The 15,905-nt window shown below is 43.1% G+C and overlaps 1 protein-coding gene across 13 annotated transcripts in view; it reads right to left on the bottom strand.

The window, feature by feature from the left end:
- LOC142049445 (erbin-like) overlaps positions 1 to 15,905 on the bottom strand; it is a 159,059-nt gene that overhangs the window by 87,262 nt on the left and 55,892 nt on the right. For all 13 annotated transcript variants that reach the window (XM_075077170.1, XM_075077174.1, XM_075077173.1 and 10 more), the window contains 2 exons: positions 4,616 to 4,694; positions 3,740 to 3,829 (listed from right to left, as the gene is read on the bottom strand). In XM_075077170.1, coding sequence (XP_074933271.1) covers positions 3,740 to 3,829; positions 4,616 to 4,694 — 169 coding nt within the window. The remainder of the gene's footprint in view (positions 1 to 3,739; positions 3,830 to 4,615; positions 4,695 to 15,905) is intronic.

Here is a 15,905-nt window from a genome sequence, read left to right on the forward strand (position 1 = left end):
AACTACCGGGTCCTGCACTTGGGTCACAACAACCCCATGCAACGCTACAGGCTTGGGGAGGAGTGACTGGAGAGCTGCCCAGCAGAAAAGGACCTGGGGGTGCTGGTTGACAGCCAGCTGAACATGAGCCAGCAGTGTGCCCAGGTGGCCAAGGCGGCCAACAGCATCCTGGCTTGTATCAGGAATAGTGTGGCCAGCAGGAGTAGGGAAGTGGTCATGCCCCTGTACTCAGCACTGGTGAGGCCACACCTTGAAATCTCTGTTCATTTTTGGGCCCCTCAGTACAAGAAGGACATTGAGTTGCTGGAACGTGTCCAGAGAAGGGCAACAAAGCTGGTGAAGGGTCTGGAGAACAAGTCTTATGAGGAGAGGTTGAGGGAACTGGGGTTGTTTAGTCTGGAGAAGAGGAGGCTGAGGGGAGACCTTATCGCGCTCTACATCTACACACAAGGTGTGTAGATGTGTTGCTTAGGGACATGGTTTAGTGGTGGACTTGGCAGCGTTAGGTTGAAATGGCACTTCACAACATGGTTTAGGAGAAATGGTGGTGTTGGTTTGACGGTTGGACTTGATGATCTTAGAGGTTGTAAGGGACTAGAAACTTGTCTCAACATTGTTGGCAGGCAAGTGTAACTACCAAAGCCTGATCACCATGGCAACTGAGCAGGATAGTTTAATCACCAAGGCAGCCCACTGAGTTCTACCCAACAGGAATGTGTGTCCTCTTGTCTGGGAGTACATGTCCTCTGCGCATGTGCCCGGGCCCAGGGTCAACTGACAACATATAGGGGGGCTCAGACCCTCTAGAACTTTCAGGCACCTTCGTGATGGTACTAGGCATGCGCCCCACTGCTGAGTGGGAGGCGCGGGTATGCAAAACAGTTATTGACTATGCAAGAGAACAACCCTATAAAAAGGGGAAACCAGTGGAGACCACAGAGAAGCGGTCTGGAACATTCCCCCTCCACCAGATTCGATGATACATCGGACTGATGGACCGCACGGACTGCACAGATGGACCGACCGTCGCAGATCCATGGTGGTAGCTATCGCCTCGCCCTCTCTCCCACCTTTTTTTTTTTTTTCTCTTTCTCTCCTTTCCTCTCGTATGTTTTTTTTTGGCCAAATAAAGTGACTTGGCACTTGATTCCGTTTTGAGTCTTAATTCTGTTTCTGATAATGTAAAAGGAACCTAGTCACGATAAAACATTAGAGTTAATCAGAAGTTAAGCCCAGCCGCCCTCAACCTCCCAGAATTATCTGAGGACGGTTGGAAAGCAAGGGGGTTTAACCTCTGCCAAATTGTTCAACCCAACAACAGTGGATCATGACAGAGGTCTTTTCCAACCTTAATGATTCTATGAGTCTATTGAGTGACCCTAAAGAAGAACTATTTTGCATGGGGCCTTGAGCAACAACAAGCCTCTGAGCAGATCACATAGGAGATAGCTTGTGTGGTAGCTCTTGGGCCTGTCTGGACAGGACCAGCTGTGCAAAATGTGCTCTACACTGCAGCTGGGGAGCATGGTCTTACCTGGAGCCTCTGGCAGAAAACACCAGGGGAAACCCAAGGCTTTGGAGCCAGGGGTATCGAGGATCAGAAGCCCACTACACTCTGACTGAAAAAGAGATACTAGCAGCATACGAAGGGGTTCAAGCCACTTCAGAAGTGGTTGGTACAGAAGCATATCTCCTCTTGGCACCACGTTTGCCTGTGCTCATCTGGATGTTCAAAGGAAACATCCCCTCTGTGCCTCATGCAACCAGAGCTATGTGGAGTAAGTGGGTAGTGTTGATTATGCAACAGGCTCGACTGGGGAAACCCAACCACCCAGGAATCCTGGAAGAGATCATGGACTGGCCAGAAGGCAGAGATTTTGAAGCATTGCCTGAGGAGGTGGGTTATGCCCAAGAGGCACCACCATATAATAAGTTATCAGAAGATGAAAGGTGTTATGCTTTGTTTATTGATGGATCCTGCCGTGTGGTAGGAAACTGTCGGAAGTGGAAAGCTGCTGTATGGAGGCCACACAGCAAGTCATTAAGGTCACTGAAGGAGAAGGTGAATCAAGTCAGTTTGTGGAAGTGAAAGCCATCCAGTTGGCTTTAGATATTGCTGAATGAGAAAAGTGGCCAGTACTTTATCTCTATAGTGACTCCTGGATGGTGGCAAATGCCCTGTGGGGCTGGCTACAGCAGTGGAAGAAGACCAATTGCCAGCGCAGGGGTAAACCAATCTGGGCTGCTGTGCTGTGGCAGGTCATCGCTGCCTGGGTAGAAAACGTGGCTCTAAAGGTGCATCCTATAGATGCTCACGTGCCCAAAAGCCATGCCACTGAAGAACACTGAAATAATGAACAGGTAGACAAGGCTGTCAAAATTGAAGTAGCTCAGGTGGACCTGGACTGGGAGTGTAAGGGTGAGCTATTTGTAGTTTGATGGGCCCATGAAACATTGGGACATCTAGGGAGAGATGCAACATACAGGTGGGCTCATGATCGAGGGGTGGAACTGACCATGGAGGCCATCACACAGGTCACCCATGAATGTGAAACATGTGCTACAATCAAACTAGCCACACAAGTAAATTCTCCCTGGAATAGAGGGCAGCGGCTGGGTTCTTCCTTTTAGCATTATTATTCTTTCACTTTTGCTACCAAGTTTTAATCCATTTTAAAGAGGTAGGGATTTAGTATTTTTCTCCTGTTTAAGCTATTACATGGAACAATTTTGCTTAGTCAGTATACCATAAATATGCTCTCTCTCAAAGATTCCTGACGAGAAGGCACTCAAGGATTACAGATGTGCATGAAGGAATATTTGCATCGAGAAAGGGACAAGTGGAATTACAGATGTCATTCTTTCCTCCAATTATTAAATGGTAACCAAGCCATATTTCAGAAATAGTCTCCCATACTTATCAGAGTTGTGTTGTACAAGCAGCAAGTATGCAAATGAGTTTTATTTCTCGGGTCTTTATAAGCATTGTCTGTCCCTCTGTGCTGGTTTGGGCTGGGATAGAGTTAATTTTCTTCACTGTAGCTGGTATAGTGCTGATGGCACATTGATGTTTTAGTCATTGTTAAGTAGCGGCTAAGTGTCCCTAAGTAGTGCCTGTACTAGTTAGGGACTTTTCCAGCCTCCCGTGCTCTGCCAGGGACACAAGAAGCCGGGAGGGGGCCCAGCCAAGACAGCTCACCCAAACTGGCCAAAGAGATATTCCATATCATGTGACACCATGACCAGTATATTAATGGGGGGAGTTGGCTGGAGGAAGAGTGATCGCGGCTCAGGGACTGGCATCGTCGGTCGGCAGGTGGTGAGCGGTTGCATCCCTTGGTGCTTGTTTTGGTTATATTTGTTTGTTTTCATTATATTATTATTGTTGTTGTTATCATTATTATTATTTTAATTATTAAACTGTTCTTATCTCAACCCACAAGTTTTCTCACTTTTACCCTCCTGATTCTTTCCCCCATCCCACCAGTGGGGAGTGAGCGAGCGGCTGTGTCGTGCTTAGTTGGTGGGGCTAAACCAGAACACCCTCAAAAGTCCAGTTTAAATAATGGTGATAAAGATTTGGGTTTTTTTTTTGTAAGTGCTATGTGGCATAAATGGGTTGGTAATGTACACTTGTCTCCTTCCTCCAGTTCACACTTTGCTTAAGAAGCAGCAGAAACTGCTCTGCATAAATTTAAATCTAAATATAGATATTAAGTAAGTTTAAAATTCAACTTACCTGCCAAAGTTGGCTGGCAAAAACTCAAGAAAAGCATCATTCAGGTAAAGCTGTTTTAGGTTTAACAGTTGGGAAAATCCATCTGGAAGCCTATATAGAAATAAAATAATGTAGTGCCTTTGTTTCAATTATATTCAGGGCATTATGTCACATTTTCTTAAATAACAGTATAGTGCTGAAGTCCTACATATTGATAACATTAAAATTAAAGTGGTACCAGAATTTCTACAAAATTGCACTAGATACCTGTTCACTATAAGATTAGTTTCAAAATGATTTTTAAGTACTGAGGACAATACATACAGGCAATAAAACCTACAAGCAAAAAATGTAGTCTTACTATGTATTTGTGATCTCCTGACACCTAATGTGGAGGAGGTTTTCATTAGAGAAGATAAATTAAAACGTATGCAACACCATTTTTTCCACCCAGAAGAGTTACCTTACACAGTTTCTACCTCTGGCAGTGCTACTTCTGGCAAGTTAATTTTGTCACTATAGAAGATGACAGGGAAATCTACTCATATAAGCTGAATTTGAAAAAACAGTGGTACAGGCTTTAGAGCAAAATTAATTATTGTTATTAAGAAACAAAACTCTGTGTATTTTTCTAACTTCACAGAGAAGTGATGGACTTAAAGTTGAGAAAGCCACATAGTGTAACACAGAACTGCTCACATAGCCTATTAACTTGGGCAAAATATTTTACTGATACAGCTATACTGTATCGCAGTGCAATGAGGTTAATGAAGATACTTCTCAGATAACTCTGCTCCTTGCCTCCAAAGGTTGGCTCACGAAAAGTTGTCTGGGGCATGTTTGAGACTCAGCAGTGTTTGCATAAAACACAAAACATGACAAAAATGACAAACTTACTTTGAAATTGGATTTACACTGGCCTCAACAACTGCCAAGACTTTACAGTTCTTTATATTTTCTGGAAACTCCTGTATGCCTGCAAGATACAGGGAGAGGCAGAGAAAGAGTCATTCAGTAACCAGCGGACTGGTTCTCTGATTTTTTTTTAAATGAAAACTGTATCTAAAATAACACTCTTATACAATATCACTTCTTTTACTATTCTATTCCTAAAGCATTTCATACTGCCACTTAGCAGACAGTTCAAACAGCATTATACACAGTGCACTAAAAAAAATTCCCACTGCTCGTTACCAAATATTAAAGAACTTGTACTTTGTAACATACTTAAGATCAGGCCCTCAGTCTCTTTGCCTTTAAAAAAAAATTGATAGACATCGTCGAACAAAGTTTCCAATAGGATTTCTTTGTCACATACATGGCTTGTATGACATCCAGGTAAAACAGAAAGGCTTCAAGTCCTAAAGAAGGTTTACAGCATTCATGGTTCTGAACAGATCTCCCAAAGTGACAGCTACTCCAACCCCGGTGAAAAGCACTGCGGCCACTCAAACCCCCACGACAGACACTGCAGCTACTCCAACCACGGTGACACGTGTAGGACCTGAATCAGAGGATCAACCCATGCCAGTATTAGTTGCCCCTATACACAAGAAGAAATCCTGGAAGAGAAAATGAACTTATTTAGAAAGAGGTTTCTGCTGTGATTAGTAACGTTTTGCCTACAAGATTTGTTATACAAACACTTGTTTTCAGCTTTATCTGGTATTTGGGGTTTTTGATGAAACCGTTACAGTACTTTGGATACCACCTTGTTGAGGCAATTAGCAATTATACCTCCTCCTCTGAGAGACTTTATATGGAGGAAATACAGAAGAGTACCTTTGCAACTTTGTTCTATGATGTCTCTGCCTCTATTACAAAAACCTTTTTGTATCTTGAACATCCTTGGGTGGTTAAGGTGCACTTATTGTTAGTTTTTGGGCATGTTGTTTTGGTTTTGACCAAGCAGCTTAAGAATATTACCCAGAAATCTGCCCCAAGGCTTGATAGTCACGAGCGGCAGGACATGTGGGATAGCATGGGCAAATACCTAGGTCAGTGGGCACCCCCAGTGTTTTGGAGTTTCACCCCCGAACAAGTGCAGAATCCTGAAAAGCTAGTAGAATATTTGGAGGAAGTATGTTGTTACGCTGGGAACTCCAGAGAGACACAGATAACTGCAATGTGCTGAGGTCTGGCCCGTGCATGCCGTGCCCTGCTCAACAGTATTCAGTGTTCCCAAGGGGAAGAGAAGGCATCTGGATTGAAAGGCAAAGTGACAGGCACTGTGGCCACTCAAAACCCCATGACAAGTACTGGAGCTGACTCAGAGAATCAACCTGTGCCAGTATCAGTCACCACCATGCACAAGATGAAATACTGGAAGCGGACGTCAACTTGTTTAGAATGGGATGATGAAAAAGCAGGGCCGTCACGGGGAGAGGAGGAAGAAGTCATAAATGAAATAGAGACCACCCGATCCCTGTCCTTGAGTGAGCTGTGAGATATGTGCAAACATTTCAGCCGTCGTTCAGGTGAGCACATTGCCACCTGGCTGCTCCGATGCTGGGATAATGGGGGCAGTAGCCTGGAACTAGAGGGAAAAGAAGCCAAACAACTGGGATCCCTTTCTGGGGAAGGGAGCGTTGACAAAGCAATTGGAAAAAAAACACAAGCCCTCAGCCTCTGGAGGTGACTCCTGTCTGGAGTGAAGGAAAGGTATCCCTTTAAAGATGATGTTACATATCGCCCAGGAAAATGGACAACCATGGAGAAAGGCATCCAGTATCTAAGGGAATTAACTGTGCTTGAGGTGATTTATGGTGACCTGGCCAATCAACGGTCATCCAAAGATCCAGATGAAGCCGAGTGCACACAACCCATGTGGCAGAAGTTTGTACAGAGCGCACCATCCTCGCATGCAAACTCATTGGAAGTAATGTCCTGGAAAGATGACAAGACACCAACGGTGGCGGAGGTGATTGATAGACTCCAAGAGTACGAAGCAAATCCCTCTTCCTTGCTCATCTCTGCTGTGGAGAAACTATCCCAAGAGGTCCAGCAACTCAAAGAAGATATGTCCTGCTCCCCACCTCGACAGAGTAGTGTCTCAGCTGTTAGGAATAAGCATCCTTTGGCTCAAAGGAGGGGATACACACCACAGGCCACCCTATGGCTCTACCTGCGTGACCACGGAGAGGACATGATGAGGTGGGATGGCAAGCCTACCTCGACCCTAGAGGCACAGGTACATGAGATCCAGGGAAGAACAATCACTCAGGGAGGTTCTTCCAGGAAAGCTGCTGCTCCAGTTTCCAGCGAGCAAGTCCCCAGACAGAGGAGTAGAAGTGCTGATTTTATTTCTGAGCGTAACAGATAGACTCTTGATTCACATTTACAGGAAGTGAGTTGTGAATGCCATGATCAGGACTAGAGGAGCCCTACCTCCAGCCAGGTGGAGGGAAGGGATAACCGGGTTCACTGGACTGTGTAGATCCGATGGCCTAGAACGTCCGACCCACAGGAGTATAAAGCTACAGTGGACACTGGTGCACAGTGCACCTTAAAGCCATCAAACTATATAGGGGCAGAACCCATCAGTATTGCTGGAGTGACAGGGGGATCCCAAAAGCTAACTGTATTGGAGGCCGAAGTGAGCCTAACTGGGAATGAGTGGCAAAAGCACCCCATTGTGACTGGCCCCGAGGCTCCGTGCATCCTTGGCATAGACTACCTCAGGAGAGGGTATTTCAAGGACCCAAAAGGGTACAGGTGGGCTTTTGGTGTAGCTGCCTTGGAGACAGAGGAAACTAAACAGCTGTCTACCTTGCCTGGTCTCTCGAAGGACCCTTCTGTTGTGGGGTTGCTGAAGGTCAAAGAACAACAGGTGCCAATCGCCACCACAACAGTGCACCGGCGGCACTATCGCACCAACCGAGACTCCCTGATTCCCATCCATGAGCTCATTCACTGACGGGAGAGCCAAGGAGTGATCAGTAAAGACCCGCTCACACTTTAACTTCAGTACGAACTGGAGTCAAAGGCAGCCAAGTGGTATGCCACAATTGATATCGCTAATGCATTCTCCATCCCTTTGGCAGCAGACTGCAGGCCAGTTTGCTTTTACTTGGAGGGGTGTCCAGGACACCTGGAATCGACTGCCCCAGGGGTGGAAACACAGTCCTACCATTTGCCATGGACTGATCCATAATGCATTGGAACCAAGTGGAGCTCTGGAACACCTTCCATACATTGATGACATCACCATGTGGGGCAACACAGCAGAAAATGTTTTTGAGAAAGGGAAGAAAATAGTCCAAATCCTTCTGAAAGCTGGTTTTGCCATAAAACAAAGTTAGAGGGACCCGCAGAAGAAATCCAGTTCTTAGGAATCAAATGGCAAGATGGACGCCATCAGATTCCAATGGATATGATCAACAAAATAACAGCCATCTCTCCACCAACTAGCAAAAAGGAAACACAAGCTTTCTTGGGCGTTGTGGTTTTTTGGGGAATGTATATTCCAGATTACAGTCTGATCATAAGTCCTCTCTGTGAAATGTTTCAAATGGGGCCCTGAGCCTCTGGCAGAAAGCACTAGTGGAGACCCGAGGTCAACCACTAGGGTTTTGGAGTCGGGGATACAGAGGGCCCGAAGCTTGCTATACTCACACTGAGAAAGATATATTGGCAGCATATGAAGGGGTTTGAGCTGCTTCAGAAGTGGTTGGTACTGAAGCACAGCTGCTCCTGGCACCCCGACTGCCAGTGCTTGGGCTGGATGTTCAAAGGAAACGTCCCCTCTACACACCATGCAACTGATGCTACATGGAGTAAATGGGTTGCACTGATCACCCAGCGGGCTCAAGTAGGAAACCCCAGTCGCTCAGGAATCTTGGAAGTGATCGTGGACTGGCCAGAAGGCAAAGACTTTGGAATATCACCAGAAGAGGGGGAGAAACGTGCTGAAGAAGCCCCACTCTATAACAAATTGCCAGAAAATGAGAAGCAATATGCCCTCTTCACCGATGGCTCCTGTCGCCTTGTGGGAAAGCACCGGAGATGGAAGGCTGCTGTATGGAGTCCTATACGACAAGTAGCAGAAACTGCTGAAGGAGAAGGTGAATCGAGCCAGTTTGCAGAGGTAAAGGCCATCCAGCTGGCCTTAGATATTGCTGAACGGGAAAAGTGGCCAGTGCTCTATCTCTCTACTGACTCCTGGATGGTGGCAAATGCCCTGTGGGGCTGGCTGCAGCAGTGGAAGCAGAGCAACTGGCAGCGCTGAGGCAAACCCATCTGAGCCGCCACATTGTGGCAAGGTATTGCTGCCCAGGTCGAGAACCTGGTTGTGTAAGTACATCATGGGGATGCTCACGTCCCCAAGAGTCGGGCCACTGAAGAACATCGGAACAACCAGCAGGTGGATCAGGCTGCCAAGATTGAAATGGCTGAGGTGGATCTGGACTGGCAACATAAGGGTGAACTATTTCTAGCTCGGTGGGCCCATGACACCTCAGGCCATCAAGGGAGAGATGCTACATACAGGTGGGCTCGTGATCGAGGGGTGGACTTGACCATGGACGCTATTGTGCAGGTTATCCACGAATGTGACACACGCGCTGCAATCAAGCAAGCGAAGTGAGTAAAAGCTATGTGGTATGGGGGACCATGGCTGAAATATAAATATGGGGAAGCCTGGCAAATTGACTATATTATACTCCCACAAACACGCCAAGGCAAGCGCCACGTGCTTACAATGGTAGAAACGACGATTGGCTGGCTGGAAACATATCCTGTCCCCCATGCCACTGCCCGGAATACTATCCTTGGTTTTGAAAAACAAGTCCTGTGGCGACATGGCACCCCAGAGAGAATTGAGTCAGACAACGGGACTCATTTCCAAAATAGCCTCATAGGCACCTGGGCCAAAGAGCACGGCATTGAGTGGGTGTATCACATTCCCTATCACGCACCAGCCTCTGGGAAAATCAAAAGATACAATGGACTATTAAAAACTACACTGAGAGCAATGGGGTGGTGGAACATTCAAGCACTGGGATACACATTTAGCAAAATCCACCTGGTTAGTCAACTCTAGGGTGTCTGCCAGTCAAGCTGGCCCTGCCCAGACAGAACCCTTATGTACTATGGAAGGGGATAATGTCCTCGTAATTTATGTAAAAAGTATGCTGGGGAAAGCAGTGTGGGTTCTTCCTGCCTCAGGCAAAGGCAAACCCGTTCATGGGTCTGCTGTTGCTCAAGGACCTTGGTGCACTTGGTGGGTGATGCGGGAGGATGGAGGAGTCTGGTGTGTGCCTCAAGGGGATTTGATTTTGGGTGAAAACAGCCAATGAACTGAATGGTATGCTGTTAATTGCTATATAATGTTGTATGTCATCACTACTATGGTTGCTATATGCCATATCAATGGCATCATGGTGGGAATCTCCCAAATTAATAAAAAAATGAACTTTCATTGAACCAAGAAAAGTGCAGTGGTGATAGAACAAGAATTTACTTCAGCATGCAACAATCCAACACCACACACACCATGTCTGTGGCCCTGACAGACTCGTGCAATAGATAGAGCCCAAAGTCATGGACTAAATGAACTGAATGGACATTTCACAGACATTTTTTAGGGGTGATCCATAGACTAGGGGAATGATAAATGAAATCTGTATATTCTATTAAAGGGTGAGTAGGCTGGGATAGAGTTAATTTTCTTTACTGCAGCTGGCATAGTGCTGTGCTTTGAACTTAGCATGAAAACAATGTTGATAACACACCGATGTTTTGGTTGTTGCTGGATAGTGCTTGTACTAGTCAAGGACTTTTCTAGCTTCCCATGCTCTGTTGGGTGCACAAGAAGCCGGGAGGGGAGGGGGCACAGCTAAGAGAGTGGATTCAAACTGGCCAAAGGGAGAGTCCATATCATGTAACATCATGCCCGGTATGTTTACTGGGAGGAGCTGGCCAGGGGAGGGAGGCAGCAATTGCGGCTCGAGGACCAGCCGCATCGGTTGGCGGGTGGTGAGCAGTTGTATCGTCTTTGGTTTTGTTTGGGTTTTTTTCCTTTTTCCCTTTTTATTATATGATCGTTATTGTTATTACAATAATCAATATTATCATTATTATTTTATTTTTATTGTTAGCTGTTCTTATCTCAACCTACAAGTTTGTTTTTTTCTTTTGCTCTTCCGATTCTCTCCTCCATCCCACAGGGGAGGGGGGAGTGAGCAAGCGGCTGCGTGGTGTTTAGTTGCCAACTGGGGCTGAACCTTTTATGTAAGGGGGTAGAGATAGCCAATAATGCTCATCTTCAAGACGTGCCTGACACTAATTTCCATAAACCTAAACGTGCAAGGGCAGGGTAAAATTGCAAAATATGGAATACTAGAAGGTTGTGGGCAGCAGTTTTGTTCATAATGCTGTCTTGGACAATTGCCAAGATTCAGGTTGTTCTCAACCATGTCTAAATTCATGCCTGGAGTATTGTCAAGTCCCCATAGTAACCTGAAACTATAATATAACAAACATGTAACGCTACTTTGATTTTCCCCCGATCCCCAACCACCCTTGGATGCAAATTCAGTGTTGTTTGTCCAGTCACTTTTGGTTGATTCACCATGACTTGTCACTCATAGCACATCCCTTTACAAAAAAAATGAAGGTACATTCTGCTTTTACATGCAAATGCACTTCTAAAAACCCGTAATTACTTTACAATTTATTTTCTGTGTTACAGAAGTTTGAGTCCATTAACAGATTTGCGTTAGATTTATTTCAGAATTTCAAATATGTACACTCAAATTCCACATTCAAGACCTTAACTGCATTGAGATTCCATTCTGTTCACATCTTCTCTTACATAAAGAGATAATTTTATTCTGTAGAGACAGATCCTATTCAGTGTCTTTCTTAAGACAGGCAATATATTTAAGAAAAAAATACTATAAACACTTAGTATAAACACTTGAACAAAGAACTTTAATAGAGTAGTTGCCTACATTTAGGATTAATTTATGATTTCTATATGATGATGCATTTTAGTGAAACTATAGACTCAGGAGTCAGCAGCAGATCAATTATGGATGATACAGAACAAAGTGTCCACTGTCTGCCTGCCTGTCACCTGCATAAGGAGAGAAAAAGCAATATTTACAGCAAGTTATTTGTGCATTCAGGATCTTCCTCTCCTACTTTTTCCTGTGGGAAATAAAATTTGGATGTCTCCCTATTAACTCGAAATAATTCTCAATTCATTGACAAACCATACTCCTAAATGTACCAGATGGGCAACATAAGTCTAGTTATTCTCCTGAATTCTTGTTCTCCAATTCCCCAATTTCTGGCACACAGTGTGCTAAAGCTACTTTGCCAAATCAGCAGATGATTTTAAAACACTGAAGAAAACATTTGATCTCAACTTGCATCTGCTATTACTTACATTTTACTTAAATTTTATAAGCAGATATGCTGGGTGGGGGGTGGGGGAGTGTGTGTTTTCTTGGTTTTAATTTCTGCATTTTTCCATTAAGATTCCCTGCAATATAGACTGTCAAATTGACATGTTTAAGTTTGCTGTAACACTGCAGTGAAAGAGAGCCACTCTAATATCTAACTATTAAAGATATCTTTATTTCTAAAACATCACGGTTTTTTTGGTCTTAACTAGTTATTTTCTAATCTTGCTATTTAATCCTACAAAGGCCTGAATAATATAGAACTTAAATTCAATCTTTTTCTTTCACAACCTGTGAGCAGGGAAAAATGGACCATCTCACCACTTCCCACTATGCTAGCTCCATAGGCACAAGAGGTTTCAAGTCCATTTCTCAGATTTCCAGGGAAGCCCAATTTCCCTGGCAGTCACCTCATCTCATCATATGTTTCAGCCTTTCTAATCACTTGGTTCTAGTGACCTGTAAAGCTAAATCTTCTGTCCATTTATAAATGTCATCATACACTGTACATGCATACTTTCCCTTTCTTCAAAGAGGAGGTAAAAATATTTCCATGACAGTCCTCCACATTGTCCTAGATGCAGACTAAGGCTGGCATCCCAGAGCCACAGCGAAATGACTGTCCCCTAAAGATTAATAAACCCAGAAAGAGACAAATTTAGAGATGAAGAGAGATGCTGTGGGGTTTTTTTGTGTTTGGGGTTTTTTTCCCCCGCTGTACAACTGCTACTATATAAATAACTTAGCCATAGAGGTTTAAAAAAATAATAATAATAATTGAAATTTTCCTTTAGCTTCATAAATAAAACATTTGTTTTTCTATGTAGGCCTTAAATTACATTGCAACTTCTCTTTAGGATGTAACCCAGTAGGACTGGGAGTAAAGGGCATCTCTTCATGCTTTATACAATGCAGGATGTAATTTCTGGTATAGGAACACAGTTTGTTTATTGTACCATTTGTTCAAGAATCATTTAATCTTTGTGACAAGGATAGCATCAAGCTTCCAGTAAAAGCTCCAAAGCTGAAGTGTACCTGGAAAGAAGTAATGGAACCCCTTTGATATTAAGGGCTCACAATAGCCTTGGGAATCAAGTTAAAATGCCATAAAAGGACAACTCACTACTTCAAAAAACTACAGAATTTATTGCCTTTAGTCTTGGCAAAAGGCAGACTTAAAACTAATTCTATTCCATGCTTGCTGCACACATAGCAGCAGTTTGATATTTTAGGGTACATCTATGCCATGGCCTCTTCAGCAGCCATGAATAATATATTCCCAACCAAACAGTTGTACAAAGACTTCTCTATGCTCCAGAACATACAACCGTTACAGGCTTGTACTCTAATTCAGCACATGCCTCAAAACATCCATCACCTCATGCAAAGACTAGATATATTGATAGAGGAGTCAAATGAAGACTACTGAATAAAAACTCCACCCTGTCTGGCTCAAGAAGGCCCAATAACAAAAGGTGATGGACACTGGGAACATACAGGGAAACATGCACATCTCCTGGCTTTTCTGTACTTTACTAAATCTTCCCTAGGATCCTGCTTTTGGCCACTGTCGGAGACAGGACACTAGACTAGTCAGAACAAAGATTCACCTAAATATGATTAAATATTATTAATTTTTTAACCTTTGCCCATCTGCCATGCCTCTATTATACAGTTTTATATATTGTATATGTTAAATTAGACATTTAAGTCTGAAATGAAAAAGGCAGGACATTTTATCAGCTATTAAAACATCATAAAGATTGCTTTCTTAGACTAATACCTTTTATGTAAAGCACCTAACATCTTGAAGAATTTCTGCAATTTTGATTTTTCATCTAAATGTCAAAACAAATATTATGCATGTGCGTAGTTCTACTTGGGAAGCTGGATGCTCTCCTGTGCAACAGGTCTCCATCTGTCCTGTGTGAGCTAGCTGCAGAGCCAGACTGCAATTAATGAGGTAACCTGACCACATTTTAAAATTGAAGTTTCATTCATTTTTCTATCAGCTCTTTAGAAAACTGAATACTTCTTTTTGGTCAATACATTCCATTATGCTTGTGCCATACACAGCTCAGCTATCTTATATGGAAACCCTATCATATTTCATGTGTATTAGTATTTGAAAATTAAAGTCTAACTATACTTCTAAATTGCAACCTTCATAACTAAATGCATATTTCGTCTAAAAGCATCTACACTCCATGCTTTAGCTCCATCTACATCAGAAGAAAACACTTATAGTATAGTACTACAAGAAAAATACACGAACTATCACCTTCATTTGCCACAGCTGTAGGAATCTGAAAAGCACACACCCTTTTTTAGAATTTGGCATCTCTCATTATCCTTCACCAAGACTGATGATTAATCCCCTGCAATTTTTGAAATAAATTAAGAGAAAACAACCTCTGTGCTTCCCACCAAGTCCACTGCTTCCACGCTGTATTATTTCAATATCTAACAAAGAAAAAGGAAGAATCAGAGATGTTTAATCAGTTTTGCTAGTCCTGGAAAACTACCAAAAAACCCTTGCATTTGGCTCTATTACAGAGGAATGTCACAATCATGTACAGTGAGAAACTGAGCTGTAAATTCTTACCAAGAGAAAAGGGAGAGACAGAGGAAAATTATAGGCTTGCAGTTATCAAGAAAAAGTGTTCTGTGGTTGCAGCAGTGGATAGCTAAACAGAAAAGGCACTTAAGCCAACAAACTGAAGTCTCAAATATTACCAAATGTATTAGGAGCCAGAATAAACAACACTATTTCTTACCTTGCCCAACAGGGACAAACAGGGACCCTGATTTGTGTGTGGGGAGGTGTATGGGTGTGTGGGATTTTTAGTTTCTCTGGGGTTTTGGAGGTGGATTTTTTTTTGGTTGCTTTTTTTTGTTTGATTGGTTTTGGGGGGAGAGGGGGTTGGGTTTTTGTTTTGTTTTGTTATTTTAGTTTTACAGAGCTTTCAGGAATGGTGGGAGACAAGATGTCCTCCTTTTGATGTGCAACACCAAACCATAAGATTGAGAACAGGCACACGATAATAATTTAAATAAATTTGTATCCTATTGTTTCTCTGAAAGGTGTTAAAAACAAAATAAAACAACCCCTAGAAAACAGAGCTTTACAGTTTACTGAAATAGCATATCATCCAGCTATTGCCTCCTTAAATCCTTTATATGCCTCAGAGGAACAAGTGCTCTTTCAACACCTCTCTGAAGGCTTAACTAAAGGTTATGCTATTTTGGATAGACAACTAACTCTTTAGCTGGTAAGTGACCAGCTGCCTATTTATGTACATAAGCTAAAGAGTTTGCCAGCACTAGAACTCAAAACCCCTTTTGCTGCTTTGAAATCTTCTGCATTGTGAACTTGCGTTCAGAACAGTTAATCCTTTTAACAGTTCAGTCTAGGACAAAAAGATGATTCTTTCTCTGTTATGTCTCACTATGAAAGTTTAAGGCCAGTGTTCTTTAAGACAGACTATTAATCCACTTGTACCAGGAACAGAGCAGTGACAATCAGGTCAATTAATCACAGTAAATGCTGCATTCATTAGGCAGAAATAATAAACTAACAGTTTAAGTATAGATTGGGCTACAATGGACAATAAAGGAGAATGCCAACACCTCAACAGCTGGAATACTTTCTTATTAAAGCAGAACTTAGTGTTGCAGAGTCATAATTAGCTAGCTTTCCAAATAAAACAACAAATTTGATATGGTAAAAATCTTTGGCATATTTATATAATCCTTATTTTCAAATAAGGTTTCAAGGA

Source organism: Phalacrocorax aristotelis, chromosome W (assembly GCF_949628215.1).
Source record: "Phalacrocorax aristotelis chromosome W, bGulAri2.1, whole genome shotgun sequence".
In the NCBI taxonomy this organism is placed as follows: Eukaryota; Metazoa; Chordata; class Aves; order Suliformes; family Phalacrocoracidae; genus Phalacrocorax; species Phalacrocorax aristotelis.